Below are 21,122 nucleotides of genomic sequence, written 5' to 3'. Positions count from 1 at the left end.
CTCTACCATAAATATTTAATATTAAACATTACATCCATCAGATATGGATTTGAAACTAAAACTATAAATCTGTAAGCTTAACTTGTTTTAAAATCAAATAAGTACATTTGTTAGGGTAGTTTTAAAAAATAATACAACAGCATTAATAACTATCTTTATTCTAAAATTGATAAAAGCATTTAACATATACTTTACAGTATAAACAAGTGCTATGCATTTTGCTTAAGAAGTGACTTAAAGTTTTTCAAGCATTATATAATTCAATTTGTACAGAAAGTAAATTTCCAAATAAAGCTTTGGTTAGTAGAACTGATTACATACTGTCAAATCCATTTTCCAAAGCTGTTCAAAGAAAAAAGTTTCATCCACTAACACAGGTATTTCTTGTACAAAGTTTTTCACTGGTTAGTAAGAGGGAGGAATATTACAATAATTGCTTTTGATTTCCATGTCTGGACCAGCCTTTTTTCTTCTCATTTATATGCGCTCAGAATACCATCACTTTTGGAAGCATAAATTATGCAGAAAATCACCTTTTTACTTGATTCTTAGGAAGGTAATCTATTTTAAAAATAGATCCGTAAGACTGTTAGCTTCCATATCTACCAAGATGCCTTCTAAGTTTCAAGCACTAATACATCCCACTGGGGGTAAATCACTTCTAATTTCCCTTAGGAGGGTAATATCTACTAGCACTAGTGCTCAGAATCAAGTTTATGTAATATCCAAAAAAAACTAAATATAGCCCCAAACAATATTTTTACAGTTTCTACAATGTATGGATTACCTTTATTCATATGAAAGTAATAAAAATGCTGCCTAACTTAAATAATATATCAGTTTAACCAAATAAACTATCACAAAACTGCAGACATTTTTCTATTAAAATTTTCCAGTCCACTGAGCAATATTTACTCAAAAATATGATTATGAACTTAAATATATGCTCTTTTAAATTTACTGTTTATGCTGAACTGTACATTGGTGCTTTTATGATTTTTGAAAATTCTACTTACATAACTATATAATTCCAAAATGTAAAAATAAGCCATCACTAAAATTCACTGGAGACGAATATTCTTTCATGGAAACAATTTATAAACATTTTAAAGTTCTACCTTTAATTATTTCAATTTGGCTTTTTAAAATAAACTTCTCATTTCAATTATTGTGTAATACTTCAAAACTAAGTTTAAACAAAGATAAACCCAAGAAGAACTAGTAAAAGCATTCCTTACTTTACATATGATGCCCCAAGTGCCACATACATAGTAATGTATCACAGAAAAGAATTTATATAGTTTAGCAGATTACAGAGCAATCCTAAAAGTTTATACAAAGCTAAACACTGCCTCCCTTTTATTCCACTCATTTTCTTTTAATTTGATCTTGGCTCTATTTATTATTATCTTTCTACAGTAACCACTGTGTGACATTTATCAGTTTTTCTAAGTGCTCCAATTAATTGTATATACTACTTTCAACAGCTTTGTAACATTTTAGAACATTCAACCAAACTTTTTCATTAGATACAATATATCCTACATTTTTCTCACAAAATGCTCACTTTCCTGAGCTATATTAAACACCTTATAACAGGTGTATGTATAACTGAAGACCCTAAAATGTCAAGTTTACATTTTTAAAAAATGCATAGAGAACATAACATTTTGGAAAACCTATTAGTACTCACTTATTAGATATTACAATATATATGTTTTGTTTCCTTCAGACTGTAAAATGTTTAATCTTTACTACTTTCAGATCTGAATCACTTTTCTAATTTTTTGAGATTTAACTGCTATTAGGCTAAAGAAATAGATGAAGTTTTCTGATCAAAACTGGTCCATGAGTCTTCCAAAAAACAATCCTTATATACTCAATGAAGATATCAAATTTCTGTGCCACAAAATAGTAGAATTATATCAGACCTACAGGAAATAAACTTTTATTATAATACAATATGCTTAAAATTAAGGTGCTATTATTCATCATGCCCTATGTCATGTGGTCTTTACCAAGTGGGCATCATGTCTGGAAACCATACTCTACCAAGATGCTTAGACACTTCCCAGTGAATCTGCTCCAAACTATACTTTTGGTCAGGAATTAATACTTCTTCCATAATGGATAATTGAGACAGGCGGCCACCACACATCTTCACAAACTCAACAAAGGCACTGCATGAGACTTCGCATTCCCCTAGTCCAATAGCCGACAGATTTTTGCAACGTTCTGCAATGCGAATTAACTCTTCATCAAGTGGCCGTAATCCATTAGCACACACTACTAGCTCAACTAGTCTAGGACACGTCATTCCGACACGGCCAAGCACATCTTTGCTTACTGATCTCCCAAAGTAAAGATGGGTGGCAGGTATTTCATACCGAAAGAACGGATCAAATTCCTCTTCATATAAAAAAAAATACATTACTAAGTTCACTTTGGGTGAATGTCTGATGAAAGCATCCCAGCTGCTCTTCTGAATAGCATGGAAGTGTGTCTGTCCAGGATTCTCACTGACCACGTCAATGCGCAAATGTTCTAATCGAACGTGTTTTTCAGAAGATAGAGCAAGCAGCAACTCATCGCTTAGCAAGTGGTAATTCAGGGCCAGTTCACGTAAGCCATGACACCGATCTGCCACACAAAGGACACCTTGGAAGAAAGAAGACCCAGTTACTTATAAAGTTTTCTACAAGTCCACCATCTCCAAGAATTTGATCAAGTACATGGCCTACAATAAAGTTTTACCACGTTTCGTTACCACAGAGCTATACAATTTACAATCTAGTTGTACTGACTGAACCAGCAGGAAGTCACACATACTTAAAAATCTATTACCAATTCTGTCCGTAAGAAAATGAGACCAATTCTAAATCTGATACCTTAAAAGAAATGAAGCTCACTTACCAACTCAGAAAAATCTTAAATTATTCACTATCATTTAAAAATATACCATGACTAAATAAGACTTATCCCAGTAATGCACAGTGTCATATTTTTTTTAAAAACTGATGACTAACACTAAGTTTATAGGTTAAGCAAGAAAAATCACATGATCATTGTGACAGGCTAAAAGACATTTTTTTGAAATTCAAAATCTAATCTTAATGAAAAAAATAAGGTAAAACCAGATAAAATGAGATTTATGTAACTAAATAAGACATTTGAAAAATTTTAAAAAAAGACTTCCATCAAATGAACAAAAAGTTTAACTGCTAATAGTAACGTAACAAGCCTGTCAAATTTCTAAGAAAAAAATACCAAGATATCAACTAGATAGATGAATCAAAAGATAACTGCTCAATTCACATTAATGGAAATATACATCATGACTTTTAAAGCTCTAACGTTCTCAGAAAGCAACTCCTTATATGGTTCCTTATACTTCGGGCACTATGCTTCAAAAACTGCCCAAAACCCCTAGCACAGGAGCAGGTTTCACCAAAGGTCAGTATCTGATCTCTGAAGTGGTCTAGTGTAAGAACTCTGCCGCAAAGAGACACACCCTGATACTACTTGATAAATGACCCACTCAAACCATTTCTTTTCTGTGTTTAGAAACAAGGATAGGAACAACAAAACAGACAACATATTATCTACTATTTATTGTACAAGTATGATATGTTAGGTTCTAGATATGTTATCCCACAAATACTCAAAAAAAATCTAGAAAAATAAGTGTCTTTTTTAGTTTGAAGTTGAGTCAGCTAGCTAAAGATAGCAAAGCTGGAATTCAAACACAGACTGAGCGACTCTTAAGTGCATGTGTTCACCTCCTGCCTAAGAAGCAACAAGACGGAGGTCACCAATAAGCCAAAGCTTTATACAGCTGTGGGAGGAGAATACAGGCAACAGAGTCAATGACGTGATAAACTGAACCACCAGTATAAGAGAGTCACCAGAAGAGGGAGTAAAAGACATCTGTGCTTCACTATTCAGCCACTGCAAAACTTCTGTTCTCCACAAGGTATGGATATACTTTGAAATAAACCCTGATCATCCAAGGTAACCTGGACACATCTCTGTTCTCCGCAATCTCATAAAGCCTGATATAAAAAGAAATAAACACATGGGAAATGGTAACCAAAGACGCAAATAAAAGAAACTTTGAGGTATCATTTAATGACTACTAAAACATTTGTGGCAGGCATAATTCTAAAAGTTGTCCTCAAGATTCCATGCCCTAACCTCCAGAACCTGTGAATGTGGTAAGATGATCACTCCCATGATTTTTGTTATACTATAGACAGCACAGTTAGCTTTAAAGTAAGATTAGCCAGGCGATCCTAATCTAATCACATGAGCCCTATAAACAGTTTTCTCTGGCTGGTTGCAGAAGAGGAAGTCAGATTCAGAGCTTCTCTAGCTAAACAGAGAAGCCTGCTGAGCCATGCCTCTAGCTCTGACCTACAGAACTGGGATGCTAATAAACGGGTGATGCTTAAAGCTGCTATATTTGCAGCTGTTGGTTATGCAGCAATAGAAAACACACAGTTACAAGTGCTTAAATACTTAACACGAAATAGTGACAAAGATAAAACTGGTAAACTATTACAACTCAATAATACAAAGACAAGTAACCTAACTGAAACATAGGCAAAGGATCTGAATAGACATCTCTCCAAGGAAGATATACACGTGATCAATAAGCACATGAAAAGACATCTGAGTCATCAAGAAAATACAAATCAAAACCACAAGATACCAGTTTACATTCACTAGGATGGCTATACTCAAAAAGACAAATAAGTGTTGATGAGGATGTGAAAAAGTTGGAGCCCTCGTACACTGCTAGTGGAAATGTAAAATGATGCAGCTGCTTTGGAAAACAGTCTAGCAGTTCCTCAAATGGTTAAACAGAGTTACTACATGATTCAGCAATTCTAATTCTTGTTATACACCCAAGAGAAATTAAAGTGTCCACACAAAAACTTGCATATACATTTTCACAGCATTATTCATAATAGCCAAAAGGTAGAAACAACCCAAATATCCATCAACTGATCAACAGAAAAATGTGGTATTATCCATAAATGCAATATTATTTGGCAATAAGAAGAGAAATACTGATACATGCTACAACATGGATGAACCTTGAAAACATCACAGTAAGTGAAAGAAGCCAGTCACAAAGGACCACATACGGTTCCATGTACATGAAATGTCCAAAATAGGTACATCTACAGAGACAGAAAGTAGATTAGTGATTGCGTAGGGCTGGTTGGAATGAGGGTTTTGGGGAGTGACAGCTAAGAGGTACTTTTGGGGATAGTAAAAGTTTTTTAAAAGTCACTGTAGTGATGGATGCACTACTCTGTCAATACACTAAAAGTCAATACATTGTAAACTGTACGATATATGAATTATATCTCAATAAAGCTGTTATAAAACTGGTACAGAAATCCATTGGTGGTGGTGTATAAACTTATACAACTCATGTTGGAAAAAAACACAGCAAGAAGCATTAAAAAAATCTAAACCCTTTGACCTAGCTCTTCCACTTCTAAATAATTTGTCCAAAAGAAGAAATTAACAGAAGCAGACTATATGCTAAAACAGTTCATTTTTTAAATCACAGCAAATAGCAGAAACAAGTTAAGTGATCAACTGTAAAAGAACTATGAGGCAAATGTTGGCCTATCAACAAGACAGAAAACTAAGTAGCTAAATGTGCATTAGTTCAGCTGATAATTAATGAGTGTCTTATATGTTAACAACTGGTGCTAGGATGGTAAAGAGTCAACAGAAACAAAACATCCTTATCCTAACAGAAGCCAGCAGATAATTAAACAAGAATGCTCTGGGAGTCACAGCAAGGAAATCAGGGAAGAATTTCTGGAACTAACACAGACCTACAGAATTTAGAAGGATCAAGCTAGGGCAAAAGGCGAGTAAAGAAGGAAAGAGAATAGCATTTCTGTGCGAATACTCAGACATGGACGAAAACACAAGCACTGTAAGAAATGAAGGGAGCTCAACATACAGTATGTAAGTAAGAGAATATCTTAAAGGCCGAAATCCAATAGACAGGCAAGGACCAGATCATATGGGACCTTGTCAGCCTCAGTAAGGAGTTTGGAACTTACCTAAAGTATAGTGAGAAGTTTTGAAGGAAACTGGAGGGAAAAAAATCAGATGTATATGTTAGAAAGATTACTCTGGCTATACCATGGAAATCAAATTAGAGAAGAGCAAGACTGCAAGTTAGGAGATCAGTTAAGAGGGTACTCACAAAGCTTACAGGGCTAGATTAGAGTGGACATGAAGAAAGGTAGAGTGTATTAGTTTCAGCTGCTTAACAGAACACCACAGACTGGGTGGCTTAAACAATAAACATTTATTTCTCACAGTTCTGGAGGCTGGAAGTCCAAGATCGGGTGCCAGCGAGGTTGGGTTCTGGTGAGGCCAGAACTCTTTCTGGCTTCTTGCTGTGTCTTCACATGGCAGAAAGAGAGATCAGATCATCTTTCCTATCCCTTCTTAGAAGGGCACTAATCCCATTTATGAGGATTTCTTCCTTATGACCTAAATACCTCCCAACCCACTTTCAAACACTGGGGAGTAGGGCTTCAACATGTGAACTGGGGCAGTGAGTGAGGGGTGGAGGAGAACACCACAAACATTCAGTAAATAGCATAGAGATTCAAAGCATATATCAGTGATGGAGTCACTAGACCTCAGTGACTAAAGGGATGTAGAAAGTAAGGGTAGAAGAAATCAAGGATATCTGTTCGGTCCCTGACAACCAAACAAGCAGTACCATTCACTGAGACAGTAAAAAGGGAGAAGCAAGAGATTTCAATGGGGGGAAAAGGAAGTTCATTAATCTGACGTACCAGTGAGACATTCTAGAGGCACTAGGCCATCAGCAGCTCAACACATAGCTCTGGAGTTCCAGAAACACTAAAAGTAGGAGGTGTTAACATATAGAACATAACCGAAGCCACTGATGAAGCTGACACAGCCCAGAGTTTACAGAATAAAACAATAAAGGGCCCAGTACGGAACACAGTGAAACACCAAAATTTAAGGAATGAAAAGAGAAACTAGCAAAGGAAACACAGTAGGAACTATCAGAGAGGAAGGAGGAAAATCAAGTCACTAGTGTCAAATGGTGCTTAGAGGTCCAGTAATAGACAATTATAAGGACTATATGAAATGGGAAACATTTTTTGATAAAAATTGAACTGAAAAACTGTTCAATGAAGAAAAAGGCATAGAAAATTGCCCTTAATTACAACTTAGAGAAAGAAACTATCTAAATATACAAAATATGGATAGAAAAAAAATACATAAGTGTTAAATTTTATATTAAATCCTGTGTTTATACTCTTAAAGTATTACAGGTGCTCTTTCTCTCCCCTTCCCAACAACTAATCCAAATGCCATTAAAGCTCAGTAAGACCAAGCAAGCTTATACTATATTATGAGCACTGATCTGTATATTTAATAAAAATAAATGAGCATGAGATGTACCAGGATAAAGAGAATAATGAGCTCAGTTTCACAGAGAAACCAGAGACCCAAAGGTTCTCGTACAGTGTGGTAAGTGCTACAAGCTATGTTGAGAGTGCTATGGAAACAGCAAGTGGGGCTTCTAAACCAGACGGGAGGAGGAAGAAACTGGAACAGCTGAACTAAATTTTGAAGGCTGGACTGGAGTTAGCCAGGTGAAGAAGTAAAAAAAAATTTTTTTATAGAGGCATTCTCCAAGGTACAGTGTACTGGCCACACACACATACAAAGAACTGTTGTTACATAGGGCTCAAATAAAAGCTACACATGAGTAAAAAGCAAACAAGATTAAAGAGAGAGGTGGGGGTCAGGATACAAAGATCTTTGTACACTATGAAGTATGGACTGTACTCTCACAGGAACCTATATACGGTAGACAGTCAAATGTGACCATGGTCACATAAGGAGCTGCCAATGCCCGATCTTCTTAACTTCTATTTTATTTAGATTATCACCTTCAATGATAATCTAGAAGCGGCAGAAAAAGATAGGAAAACACTGCAATAGACCTCACCATTCCCATCACCACACCCTCCGTGTGGGAGACATGGGAGGATAGAAAGTAATCTCCATCCAAGAGGGAATCATTTTCTTGGGGGAAGGCCAGGCTTTAGTTATGGCAAAAAGGTGGGAGGTGTTCTGTAAAGAGATCAAAACAGGTTTTCCAAAGTAACACAGCAAAATGGTTGGGAGAGATGTCAACAGTTGGAGGATGAGTCAGGAATGAAGCATCAGACTAACACAAAGTGTAGGTTTATAACTGCTTTATAATACAAACCATTTGGAATTTAAATGCTCTCAAAGTGAATAATCTAGTAATGCTTAGTCTATACAAGAAAAGCTGGGAAGAGCATTAATAATGCTGCTCCTCCATTTGATGCACTTGGCTCTAAAACTCAACTTAGGAAAAGGACTATTTTGCAAAATGTAAGGTGATAACTTCAGCACAACTCCTCTCCCTCCACATAGTGAGACAAAAAGCAACTGTGAGATTTCTATGACTCAAAACCTACCCTGTTAGCTCAACCACAATTAGAGAAAATTCTACTTTACCTAAAGGGCCATCTCAGGCTGACCTCGCAGTGTCCTTTCCTTTTATTTTTTTAATTTATCCATTTTCTAGCACAGGTTGGACACAAATTGCCAAATAAAAAGATTAGAAAATAAGTTGAAAGTAAGTGGCTACACCAGGAATGCTACAGAATTTATGCTACTGTATTATAACAATAAAAATATTTTTATTCAATAGAGAGGAAATAATCATATGAACTCACCTTCAAGGTTAATGATCATAATTCTCCTTAATTTGATAAACACATCAATACATTTTACTAAAATATTATCTGGCAAAAGCCACACATACCTGCTGGAGAGACGTGAGGACAGCTGCTCATTTTTAGCAACTTGAGTGTATCACTGTTGTTGGCCACTAGTACTTTGAGGGAGGGATCATCTACTGGGGTGTCATCTATCTTAAGGGAGGACAAAGACTTGGAGTTTACAAACACAACCGTCAGTGCAGAGATAAAGTGAGACTGAAAAACAAAAAAATTGAAACACTGTTTCAATTTTTACAAATGAGAATTGAGGGGTTTTCATATAATACACACATAGTTCATCTGAACCCTAATGTATTTCACAACTGTTTTGGGGTAGCAGCCCCTCACTCTGTTGTGGGAATATGGTAAAAAAGAGAGGTGACTTCCCACCATCTTTGAGAACGACCTTTTTACGTGGGGGAAAAAAGATTTCAAACCTCAGGATGGGTGTCTCTGAATCACAACAGTCACTGGTAAGTAAAAAGAGGAACTCTGGAACACAGAATGAGAATACCTCTCAGACACTTCACATCACCTTATCTGGAAATCCTACTCCAGTGTATTAACACTGAACTGCATTCTTTTTTGGTGATAGTAATGACCACTAAAATAGTTAATAACTATTAGCAAAATCATCAAAAATTAAAACAACAGTCAATCAACCTAGAAGCTATGAAAGACTTATTTGGAATATGGAAGCTCATACAAAATTTGATTCTAAAATAATAAAAATCATAACTAAATAAAATTCCAAACTTAAAACTCCTTTAGGGACTTCCCTGGTGGTCCAGTGGCTAAGACTATGTGCTCCCAATGCAGGGGGCCCAGGTTTGATCCCGGGTCAGCGAACTAGAGCCCACATGCCACAACTAAGAGTTTGCATGTCGCAACTAAAGATCCTGTGTGCCGCAGCTAAGGGCTGGAGCACCCAAATAAATAAATATTAAAAAAAAAAAAAACTCCTTTAAATTTGCTAAATTATCTACAATTATCTATATATGTAATATTCTGTTGGACACAGAATCTGACCTAAAGACCACTGTAGGAAACCATTTCCTAACCATTGTAGGAAATAGGAATTAAAGCACAAAGTATGGGACTCTGGATCAGAGCTAATAAGCCATAACCAATGGACTCACTACAGCAGTGAAAGGGAGGGATGAGGGCCAAGTAGTACAAGTAGTAGCCAAGAAAGTACAATGAAACATCTTCTTGGTCACATTCCCTAAATTACTTTTTTCCTACTGTGATTAAATAACTACTTAAATTTTGATTAAGTATCTGTTTAACAACTTAAATGTTAACATCTTTCTCCTAATATTTCCATATTAAATTCAACTATATATGTATTAGTATATGCATGACTCCATCACTGACTTCTTTTTCCCATTTCCCTCAGAGTTAGCTCTGGTCAAATACAGTTGTTTCACGTTCTCTTCAGTTCTCCCAGGATTTCCAAGATATAGCAATATAGGCTTTCAATATTCTACGAAAGCCATAATAAGAAAAGAAAGAAAAACAGCATAAACATCCTAGGCCCATTTAATAAGGAAGGAAGAGTCCCAGATGCACCCATAGTTCCCAAAACCAAAATGACTGCATGTAAGTATAATACTAGTACTAGATATGCATAATGATCATCCTGAGTAATAAAAAAAGAAGGAAATTATGTTCAACATACCTTTTACTATGGTATCTTTTACATACTGTATGTGTACTTATATTTTAACTACAATATGTACACAGAAAAATCAATTCAAAATAATTCATTTCCCATATGAAGCTTGAACAAGGCATTACTATACCACATAACTCAGTGCTTCTTAGAGGGCCATGAACCATCTTAATCAGAACCACCTGGACTGCTCTTAGGAAAAGGAAATTTGGAAGGATACCCAAAACTTAGAAGTTCCTCAGATGATTGTTATGCATATTAAGTTTGAGAACCACAGTGATTGAACTCCTATACTTAGAACCTTAAAATGTTGACATGAACAGACTCTTGCTGATTTCCCTCATGTTACACATGAGGAAAACAATTTATCTCAAATGTACATATTCAATGAACCTTTTAAAAAATTAATTAAGACTTTGAAATCAACTGGTGATACATTTGTTACTGATATTCCATTGAACAGCCTGGGTTATAATATAAATTCAATTTAGTAATACAGACGTACCTCGGAGATAGGGCAGGAACTGGTTCCAGACTACCACAATAAAGCGACTGTTACAATAAAGCTAGTCACACAAGTTTTCTAGTTTCCCAGTTCATATAAAAGTAATGTTTACACTACACTGTAGTCTATTAAGTATGCAATAGCATTATATTTAAAAACACAATGTATATACATTAAAAAATACTTTATTGCTAAAATATGCTAATCATCACCTGAGGCTTCAGCAAGCTGTCATCTTTTTGCAATAGTAACGTCAAAGATCACTGATCACAGATCACTATAACCAGTAAAACAATAATGAAAAAGTCTGAAATACTGCAAGAATTACCAAAATGTGACATAGAGACATGAAGTGAGCAAATGCTGTTGGAAAAATGGTGCCAAGTGACTTGCCTGCACGCCACAAACCTTCAATTTGTTAAAAATGCATTATTTGTGAAGTGCTGCAATAAAGTGAAGTGCAATAAAAGGAGGCATATTTCTTTCTGAATCATCCTAGTAAATTAAACGATTAGGTGTTTAAAGGGGTGTCTATATTTTAGTTTGTGGCGTATTCTGATAAAATCTTACAGATTACTGCTGGATACTAACCTAACTGAACATGAGCTAACTTACACAGGGATTTTATCAGTTGCCTTTCTAAAAATGCACACTTATTTTTCTATTTTAAGAGAATAGTTATTAGAGAAAGAGACTATCTCGAATTACATGCAGGACCATGTCAGAACATATATATGAATATAAAATTTATATAAATTTCACCAAAAAAAAGTTTTCTTTAAGTAAAGTCTGTAAATTAATCTAAGCTGTACTTATACTAACTCTGCTCAAGAACAAATCTGTACACACTTACCAGAAGACTTCCTAGGCGAGCTCTACCTGCTCTTAATACTGGCACTGTCTACTTTTCTTTGATTATAATCTCACCAATCTGCTCTGAAAGTCCAAAAGGGAGCATCTGTATGTCTCTTTTTTTCTAATACGCTTATTTCTCAGTTTTACTTAGTCTCTTTCAGTGCTTCCTATAGAATACTCTGCAAATTCACTCACTCTTTAATATTATCCATAAGGAAACACAAAGTTTTTAAAAAAGGAAAAGTGCTCTAAAAAATCTTAATACTTAACATTCTAAATAGTAACTGGTTTTCCATTTTACATACCACTTTTCTTACATTCTCATTATCAGTACAAGAAATGGGTAGGATTTCACTGGATTTCTCAGTAAAAGCTAATAAAACAAAACCAGCAGATACCTTTGGTAAATCCATAAAGCTTGGCCGAGCAGTTGAAATAAGTCCAAGTGTTTTTAAAGAGCAATTCACAAGTTGTGATAATATATCACAAGCTGCTTCAGCTGATTCTTTGCTGCTGTCCACCTGGGAAAAGAAAACATCCTTTACACATGAATATGGTCGCATTTCTCCGTGCATATTTTAACTTTACAAAAGCAAGAAATACAGTTATTAGTTTATTGCATTATAATTTAAAGAATTCATATTTATCCTTTCAATCATCTACCCTCACATACAATGTCAAGCTTCTCTGAATCTCCCTGAAAAACTGTAAGGGCAACTGTCAAGGCTTAACTTTCACTATGATAAGATATCTATTTAATGTTAAAAAGACCTGGCTTTTAAGTTGACTTATTACAAACAGACTATATAACCTAATGGAAATATGAACTTACAATCTTTGAAAAATAATTATATATTTGGCAGTGGATCAGATCATACATGTAAATACAGTGACTATGGTACAAATGCTTCAAAACAAACTGAATGAGTATTTACTCAGAAGGTTCCAGTGAATCACAACCTGGGATTTACCATTAATGTTATTAATTGAAAGATGAATGTGAAGTAAAATGAGGGTGTCCAACTAGTCAAGCATGAAAATCTGAACCAAACAAGAAGTGGCTGCTCCCATGCACTCTTTTGCATAGACATTTCCTGGGGGAAGGAAAATATGGCCAAAAAACTCCTTAAGGATATAAGAAGGAGCTCGTCTATCAAAAAGGAAGCTGTTCCCTGGGCTAAAAAGCATCTTAGAGTAGTTAAAAGTAATATTCCTTTAATTTCCAGATTGACGTAAATTACCTTAACCCAAAAATGTCCTGAAGAGCTCGTTGTAAAACTGATATACCAATTTACATTACACAGTTTCAGAACTATTTTCAATCCCACCCTTTGGCTACGTTTCTCTACACCAGCGGTTCTTTTGAGAACTGCTCTGGTTCTGGACCAGCAGCAGCAGCTGGGGACTTGCTAGAAATGCACATTCTCACGCCCAATACAGACTATCCGAATCAGTAATGGAGCGCTGGAACCCAGCAAACTTTGTCTCAGTAAGCACTCCAGGCATTTCCGATGCACACAGAATCTGAGAACCACTGTTCTACATTAATAACTCTGACTATAAGACTCTGGCCTATGGTCAGTGAAGAATTAAACACAAATATTATCAGGAGAGCTCAGAAGAATCCTGGGATGTGGCTCTTTCTACAAATCAGAAATTTCCTCAGAAAAATAAACAATCCCTAATAAAAATGTTTAAGCTTATAGGACAAATGGTTTTGTGAAGGTTACACATGTTGGATACAGCTGAATTGTGTCACAGGTTAACACTGACCCAGCCAATCCACTGGATGGCACTGGTCTTTAGACCTAGGAGATTAATGTATTATACTCATCTTTTTATAGGATTTACCATTATAACACTTTTAGACAACTCAAAGATGACTGAAACCGAGGGGAAGGCTCTTCAGGTTTCCTCATGGGCAGGCGGAGAGGGACAACACATAAGGAGTTCCTGGATTTTTGTTTGTTCTATCCTCCCACTATTCCCCCACCCTTGTCCTCAGTTAGGATGCAACATAACATCCAAGACATCCAATTAAATAAGTATTAAGTATGTCCCAAATAATGCCAGGGATACTTACACTAAAAATTATCCGCTGATTATCTGAAATTCAAATTTAACTAGGCATCCCCTATTTTTATTTGCTAAATCTAGCAATCCTACACTTGGTGGCCTAAGTGCCTTTGTGCATTTTTCTGGAAAGACAGCCGTAATACACCCAACCATTCCCAACACCAGGTCTCTCTCCTCTTGTGACACATATGGGAGAATAAACAGGTAATCCCCATTTTAAAAGGAATGACAGGGCTTCACTGGTGGCGCAGTGGTTGAGAGTCCGCCTGCCGATGAAGGGGACACGGGTTCGTGCCCCGGTCCGGGAGGATCCCACATGCCGCGGAGCGGCTGGGCCCGTGAGCCACGGCCGCTGAGCCTGCGCGTCTGGAGCCTGTGCTCTGCAACGGGAGAGGCCACAGCAGTGAGAGGCCCGCGTACCACAGAAAAAAAAAAAAAAAAAAAAAAAAGGAATGACAGTCTTGGAAGCAGATAAGACTTTAGTTTTGGCAAGGGATCTCTGGGTTAAGAACCATTGCTATATATGGGTTAAAGTGACCTGTTTAACAACAGCTGCATATGGCAAATCAGGTATTCATGTGTTACTTTTCAACAATAATTATCAGGTGTATTAAGGATTTAGTGAACGTACCCACATTTCATTACTCAACCCCAAAACAAAACACTACAAGCCTCTGTACTCATACAAACCACTATGATTCCTTAAACTATTCTGGACATCTCAAAAAGCCACCCCTCTTCATTTATCTCATCACTACCTAATTTCCAGTACGTCCCTGCTGGCAATGAAAAGAAACAAACAGTTCTGTCTGGCATTCTTCCATGTACCTTTGTCTATTTCTCTCTAAAATATACTCATCCAAACCTTTTACAGAGAGTTTCTGTATCTCTTTTTTCTTTAAAAACTCCATATCACAAAGCCATCAATAAGCAAAACTCAGTCCTATTAAATAAAAATAACAATTAAGTTTTAGTGAAAATTTCCACATCTTTTATTTATTTTACTGTATTATTTCTTTTGGTTCAAATTTGTTCACAATAATTCAATGTGACAGCTTTGGTATATGTTTATTTAATGGTTGCTTCCACTCTTTTAAGAAATTAGTAACATTTATAATAAAATGGAATAATTTAGCTCAATATAGTTATTTATGATCGCCTCTAAGGTACACGATTACTCTAAATCTTTCAGCACTTTCCCTAAAAAGGCAATAGTTTAAAGACATGAGAAGATGTATTGGTTTAGGACACAAAAGCCACTAAATATGCTTTATTTTTAAAAGAAGGATTTAAAGTATTACCTTGAAGCTGACATATTGTAGATGGTTTGAATGTCTTTTAATAATCTGTTTGATCAGCTCTGGATGTGTTGCTTTCAAATAAGATGTAGCTGGCTGATTCAGTTCAAATTCAAAACATCTCCACAGGTCAGGCATGTGAAATACCTGGTTCCAGTTGCGGCAAACTTGTGAAGCACGAGCCCGGTCAAGAAGAGGCAGATACTTAAACACTTGGAGAATAATGTCCTGAAGGAGATTACCCCAATCGCAAGTCTGAGAACGCTCATTTGTAGTCCTCAGTTTCTTGGATTTCTCTGCAGTACCTTCTTCTGATGAATTATGGTCACTATCTCTTCCTCCTCCTCGTTTCATCCTATTCAGAAAAAATGCATCATTTTTTTTTATACTTTTCAATAGAAATAAATCCAAAATTCATTCTTCTGTCACTGAGATGTGTGTACATGTGCTTACAAATACCAACAGAAACATGCAGGAAGAAGTGGATCAGGAATTCAAGGAGAAGAATGTCAAAACAAAATATAATGAAAAACGCCAGCAGAGACCAACTGTCGTTTTACAAACTTATGTCTTTGGTAGGTGCTTTTAAACATTTGTACTGTACTACCTGGGGGGAGAAGTTGATCATAATTTTGAAGCTAAACCAAGAATTTATATTTCAAAAGTTGCAGTCAACTAGAAGGAATATAAAAGAGAACCTACAGTGACACTTTTTCAAGATTTCTTAAAAGTCATCTAAGGGTACCTACTATATTTGAATTCCTGAATTCATGGCAGAGTCCCAGGAACCTCCAGAGAAGACCTGAATTAAGTAATCAACAGATCTCTCCACACTGGGTAGCCTGTGATATGTGTTACTGCCAGACCCAATCTCTGCTTAAAATGAGCAAACTCATCCCCATTGTGCGTATTTGGTCTGGAATGTGGCTGCTTCTTCCAATACATCACTTGCTGTTGCAATGTTTTATCCAAGTTGTATTTTTGAATGAGAGTTAAGTGTTTATTCTATCTGTTTGTATGACCTGCATTCCATTTGATTTTTTGAAAGTAGTTTTGTTGTTGTTGTGTAAAACAGTAGTACGGTTAAAGAGAATGGGTTCTGGAATCAAGCTCCCTGGTTTAATTCCTGGCTCTGCCTCTCACTGGTTATGTGGCCTTGAACAAATTACTTGACTTGCCTGTGCTTCAGTTTGTGAAATGGGAATAACAGAAATACGCAGGGTTCTTGTTAGGAATTAAACAGTTATTAGGGCTTTTGAAAGGAGATATCGATGATTGCTGAACTCAGGTATAAGAAAGCAGTCTAGTATTAAGGACATTAAAGTGCAACACAAGAAACAGAGGTTACCAACCAGAGGGCAAAGAATGATCCTAGACTTGTTTTAAAATGAAGTGTGTATGAGAGAGAATGAGAACGCAAGCTTATGTATGAGAAAGATACACTGGAAGTAGATGACCACATTAATATAGTAACTATAATAGTGGGATTATATAATAATAGTGGGACAATAATAGTGGTGGGATTACAGGTGATTTTTTCTTTTGCCAGTATGCTTCCCTATATTTTACACGTTTCTTTTAATGTCAGTGAATTAAACTGTAATCAGATAAAAGGTCTCGTTTTGATTTATTTGGAAAAATAAATATTGCAGGCTCTAACTAAATGGGGGTAACTGCAGACCACTCACTGGTATCCCTATTTAGTTTAGAACCTGCAATACTTTTGTCTCTAGAGAGCAGTTCTGGCAGGGTATGGTTTGGATTTAGAGTCACAACTTTTTCACAAAGGATGGCTTGTAGCTCTAGCTCCCTTCGTCTGGCACATCAGTATGTAAGAATTCTGACTCCTGTGTGGGACAAATGTACACAAGCATGGCTCTTAACCAAATATGTCTCTGCAGACTCTCTCTCTAGTAGCTAGCTAAAATTGTGAAGGAGGATTAGGGCCTGGAGGAAAATGGCAGAGGACCCTGACTTTCATGCCATTAAAATCAGCCCAGGAGGTCTTAGTACATGTGCAGTAAACCACCTATTCCTCATTACTCCTACTTCCAACTCTAAGTTAAGTAAATTAAATTATGTATATAATATTGTGCAGGGGGAGAGGAAGGGAGAAAACAGAATGACAGAGGTGATAGCAAGAGGGTAGTTTTATAGAAAACTAAAACTTACATCTGAATCTAAGAATACATTTTTAAAATGTGTTGAGAGACAAGGCAGTATAATCTACAATGTCATATTTAATATTAAAAAAGGTCTCTCCTAGGAATAATTCTCACTAGAGGTTGAGATAACAGTGTCATTATGACCCATTTTTCTGCTTTAACTTATCCTGAAGGCTTACTTTAGTTTTAGCATATAAAATCTGGGTCAAAGAACAAAGAGTTTGCTACTCAGGGCTTATAATTTCTCTTCTGACTACCTAAAACTACTCAGAATTTTGAGAAACAGATTAAAAACATAATGAAGTTATCTTTATAATTTCTACTCCTTATTAAAGAATGCTGATCTATTTCTGGAGAAAAGTCTTCTAAAACCAGAACTATTCAACTTAAAGACAGAATGATTTGGGCTTCCTTAGTGGCACAGTGGTTGAGAGTCTGCCTGCCGATGCATGGACACGGGTTCGTGCCCAGGTCCAGGAGGATCCCACATGCCGCAGAGCGGCTGGGCCCTTGAGCCATGGCCGCTGAGTCTGCGCATCCGGAGTCTGTGCTCCGCAATGGGAGAGATCACAACAGTGAGAGGCCCGTGTACCGCAAAAAAAAAAAAGACAGAATGATTCATTTTACTTTAAAGTATATGGCCATATAAACAAAAATGACAGGCTTTTTTACACAGTTATCTTTGCTGATCCTAACAAATACCTTCTTTTGTCTGTTGCAGTCTTGTTTTTAAATAAAGTATATTTCAATACCTTTCCAAATTGAGGGGAGAAAAAAGTTGACATATCAAAAAAAAGTATGCAACATTGAGGAAAAGTATCTCTTGGTCTAGATATATAACACTATATGATCACCAAAGTATATTTTAAGCACTTACTAGTCTATGACTAGTCTGTAAATTATCAATATATGACTGTAATATGTCAGAATTACAGTATACTAAGCAATAGAAAAAATGTAAGACCAAATGCCAATATAAATGTCTCTGTATTATCCTCATGTATGCATAAAAATGTGAGCTCATAGTGGGCACCTAAGAAAAAATTTTAATGTCTAATTTTTTCCACGATGATCTCATTTATTCATGCAAAAATTTGCATTGCTTTCAAAAGTATTTTATTAAATCTATTTACACATGAAGCTGTTATACAGAAAGTTAAACAATTTTGAGCATCCACCAGTCTGCAAAGAATTTACTTCAATGGATTATCTTATCTCCTACTTTTAGTCAAAGTGAAAATACCTCTCACACTTGAACAGGAGTGCAGAGGAGAAGCTGGATGATCAACATCTCTTAGATTTTGTAGAGCACCCGAACTAGGCCTCTTCATGCCTCCGGCAGTTCAGTTCAAACTGTAACTTTTCCAGGCCCCAAATAATCGATGCAACTTAGGCCCCTAAAAGCATCTGGTGAGGGACTTATACTGCTACGAAGCATCAAAAAGCAAACTAATGAGGAAAGACTCCAGCCTCGTTGAGCAGCACAGGGAATTATGCAATTTACTCTTCACATTTCCATACACTCTGAAAGAAGCAGTCCACTTGAACATCAGTTGAAGAGCAGCAGAGGAAAACACTTAGCCGCGTGCCCCTCGTTGTATTTTTAGTACATTGCACTGGTAGTAATTTTAAAAGCCCATTTGTAGTTAGCTCTAAAAAGCCTGTTTTGGGCAACACACTTCCTTTCCATTTATGTTCTTCTTTGACTAATATCACAATTAATATGCATTCTTTGGCTGGAACACAAGACTAAAACAGCGCAAAGAGCTTAACTCAGGACTAGATGGTATCAGAGAGTGTGGTGGTGCGATCATTTGTAGATACTAGAAGTTGATGGCGTGTTTATAAAGATTTCAGGAGTAGAAGGAAGACGACTCTAATTAAAAGATCTGGGCCGTTCCACTGGACATGATCAGCAACAAAATAGCTCATCTCTTAGCCTGGAGATACAGGCCAATCATTTAACAGGCTGTTTTCCCGATCCCTGCACGCAACCCCATCTGAAAGGGGTGCTCTTGCTCAAAGCAGGCGCGAAGCTGCTAATCACAAATTGACCAACTTTTCCACGTGGCTACGAGCGGCCCGGGCGTCCCCTCCTCCCGCGCCACCTCCACGGATTGGCTTTCCCTGACATTTCTGCTGCGCCCTACCCCGGGCAGTCTGTTTTGACATCTTAATGCCCCTCATTTCTCAAGCTACAAGCACGGCCTTAGCCGACACCGGGAAGAGCCGGACAGAGCGCAAGCTCAACCGTGTCGGTCACCAGCCCCCGCCGAGGGTTAACAAAGCCGGGCGACAGGCTCGGAGGTGTCGCGGGGAGACTGCTGCAGACCGCCGCCGCGCACGCACCACGCCTTGTTGACTTGTTTTGAAGCAGGCTCTGCGGGGAAATGCCCCGGGGCAGGGTCCGCTGTCGGGCCGCTGCGCCACGCCCCGCCCCGCGCTCCCGAGGAGCCACGCGAGCGCACCCGGGGCCCCGCGCCCCCCGGCCCGCCCAGCCGCCCGCCCACGTCGGCGACCCTCCCCGGCCCCGCCCACGCCGCGGGGCTCGGGCCCTCGGCAGTTACCTGCTGCCGGGGGCGGCTTCCCCCACACTCCACCGCGGGCTCCGCGGGCGGCTTGGCTCGCGACTCTCACATGAGGCCCCGCGCCTTGCGCTCCCGCTGCCGCGGCGCCCCGCGCTCCACCCGCATCCGAAGCGCTGGTCCCGGGGCGGGCGCCAACGCGGCTCCGCCTTTGCGGCTCTGGCTGCCCAGGGAGAAGCCGCCCTTCTCAGTCCCGCGCCGTCCGCGTCCTTCTCCCAGGTCTCTCGTCGCCGCGCGAGAGACGCCTTCAGCGAGCCGCAGCCACCATCACCGTGTAGGTCCTCTGCGCCGCGGGCCAGACACTGAGTCCAAAATGGCGCCCGCCTTCGCGGCCGCCCGCTTCCCCTGGCGCGTCTCCGCTGAGGGGGGCGGGCGCGTCTCCGCCGCGGCGCGTCCGCGGAGGGCGAGGCGGGGGGCGGGAGGAGGCCGCGCCCATTCGGGAGCGCGCCCCGCCCCGCGCGGCCGCGGGCCTCAGTCACCTGGTTCAGGCTGGAGTGTCTGCCGCTTTCCTCCCGGATACGTGACTGCGGCTTTTCGGGGTTTTTCGTCTTGAAACCGACGGTGGGAGGGCTGGAGCCAGCTAGATGCCTAAGAGACTCTCTGCGGTGGAAACTGTAAGTTTAGGGAGGTGGAGCAGCGAGAAGAAAGAAGGGCGAGTCTCTGGAACCGGCTGTAACCCAGCAGCTGGCTCGGGCCGAAGGATAAACGGTAGCTGCTGCAGCGGACACACCTCCGCGCGCGAGGCGGGAACTCCGATGGCCACACCTGCGCCGCGTAACCCGAGGGGGTAGAATACAGCTTGTAATAATACACACCATATAGACCATGACAGGTATAGCATAATAATATTCATCATGTATGCATAAGGTGTCTTTTAAAACTGCGGGGAATTAAAGCCGAATGGTGACAGTGTTAACTCTGGGATTACAGGTGATTTTTTAAAAATCGCCTTTATAAAGTAGACTCCTGAAATTTGTAAGTTGCTTTCTGAAACACAATGAGGAAAGTGTAAGGGAGTAGATGGCTATTTAAAAGAAAACTCTGGTGACGCCTTTTGTAAGTGGAGGCATCTTTTTAACTGCTACCTGGTTAGCTTGTTTTAAAAGTTTGGATTTTGGGGATA

General features: G+C 38.5%; 1 protein-coding gene and 1 long non-coding RNA gene across 5 annotated transcripts in view; one reads left to right on the top strand and one right to left on the bottom strand.

Annotated features, from left to right (window-relative positions):
* Positions 1-142: 142 nt before the first annotated feature.
* FBXL3 (F-box and leucine rich repeat protein 3) lies at positions 143-20,374 on the bottom strand. 2 transcript variants are annotated; one of them, XM_067713411.1, is made up of 5 exons: positions 19,982-20,374; positions 15,253-15,604; positions 12,274-12,396; positions 8,885-9,056; positions 143-2,658 (listed from the first exon to the last, which is right to left on the bottom strand). In XM_067713411.1, exons 2-5 carry the CDS (start codon positions 15,601-15,603, stop codon positions 2,015-2,017), a joined length of 1,290 nt encoding a protein of 429 aa, XP_067569512.1. In that variant the 5' UTR covers position 15,604; positions 19,982-20,374; the 3' UTR covers positions 143-2,014. The 2 variants fall into 2 exon arrangements, with proteins under 2 accessions (XP_067569512.1, XP_067569513.1); XM_067713412.1 differs by lacking the exon at positions 19,982-20,374 and adding an exon at positions 18,658-19,879.
* LOC137211193 (uncharacterized) overlaps positions 20,176-21,122 on the top strand; it is a 29,613-nt gene continuing 28,666 nt past the window's right edge. For all 3 annotated transcript variants that reach the window (XR_010936942.1, XR_010936944.1, XR_010936943.1), the window contains exon 1: positions 20,176-20,831. This is a non-coding gene — a long non-coding RNA (uncharacterized lncRNA). The remainder of the gene's footprint in view (positions 20,832-21,122) is intronic.

This window comes from Pseudorca crassidens, chromosome 18, assembly GCF_039906515.1.
Source record: "Pseudorca crassidens isolate mPseCra1 chromosome 18, mPseCra1.hap1, whole genome shotgun sequence".
NCBI classification, from domain to species: Eukaryota; Metazoa; Chordata; class Mammalia; order Artiodactyla; family Delphinidae; genus Pseudorca; species Pseudorca crassidens.
This window is presented reverse-complemented; position numbering and strand designations above follow the sequence as displayed.

Excerpts from the sequence above, each read along its gene's own strand:
- FBXL3 (XM_067713411.1), bottom strand. The coding sequence starts at position 15,603 with ATGAAACGAGGAGGAGGAAGAGATAGTGACCATAATTCATCAGAAGAA. Across the intron at positions 9,057-12,273 it reads GCTTTATGGATTTACCAAAG|TCTCACTTTATCTCTGCACT; the intron begins GTATCTGCTGGT and ends TTTGTTTTTCAG. Across the intron at positions 2,659-8,884 it reads TCCTCACGTCTCTCCAGCAG|GTGTCCTTTGTGTGGCAGAT; the intron begins GTATGTGTGGCT and ends CTTTCTTCCAAG.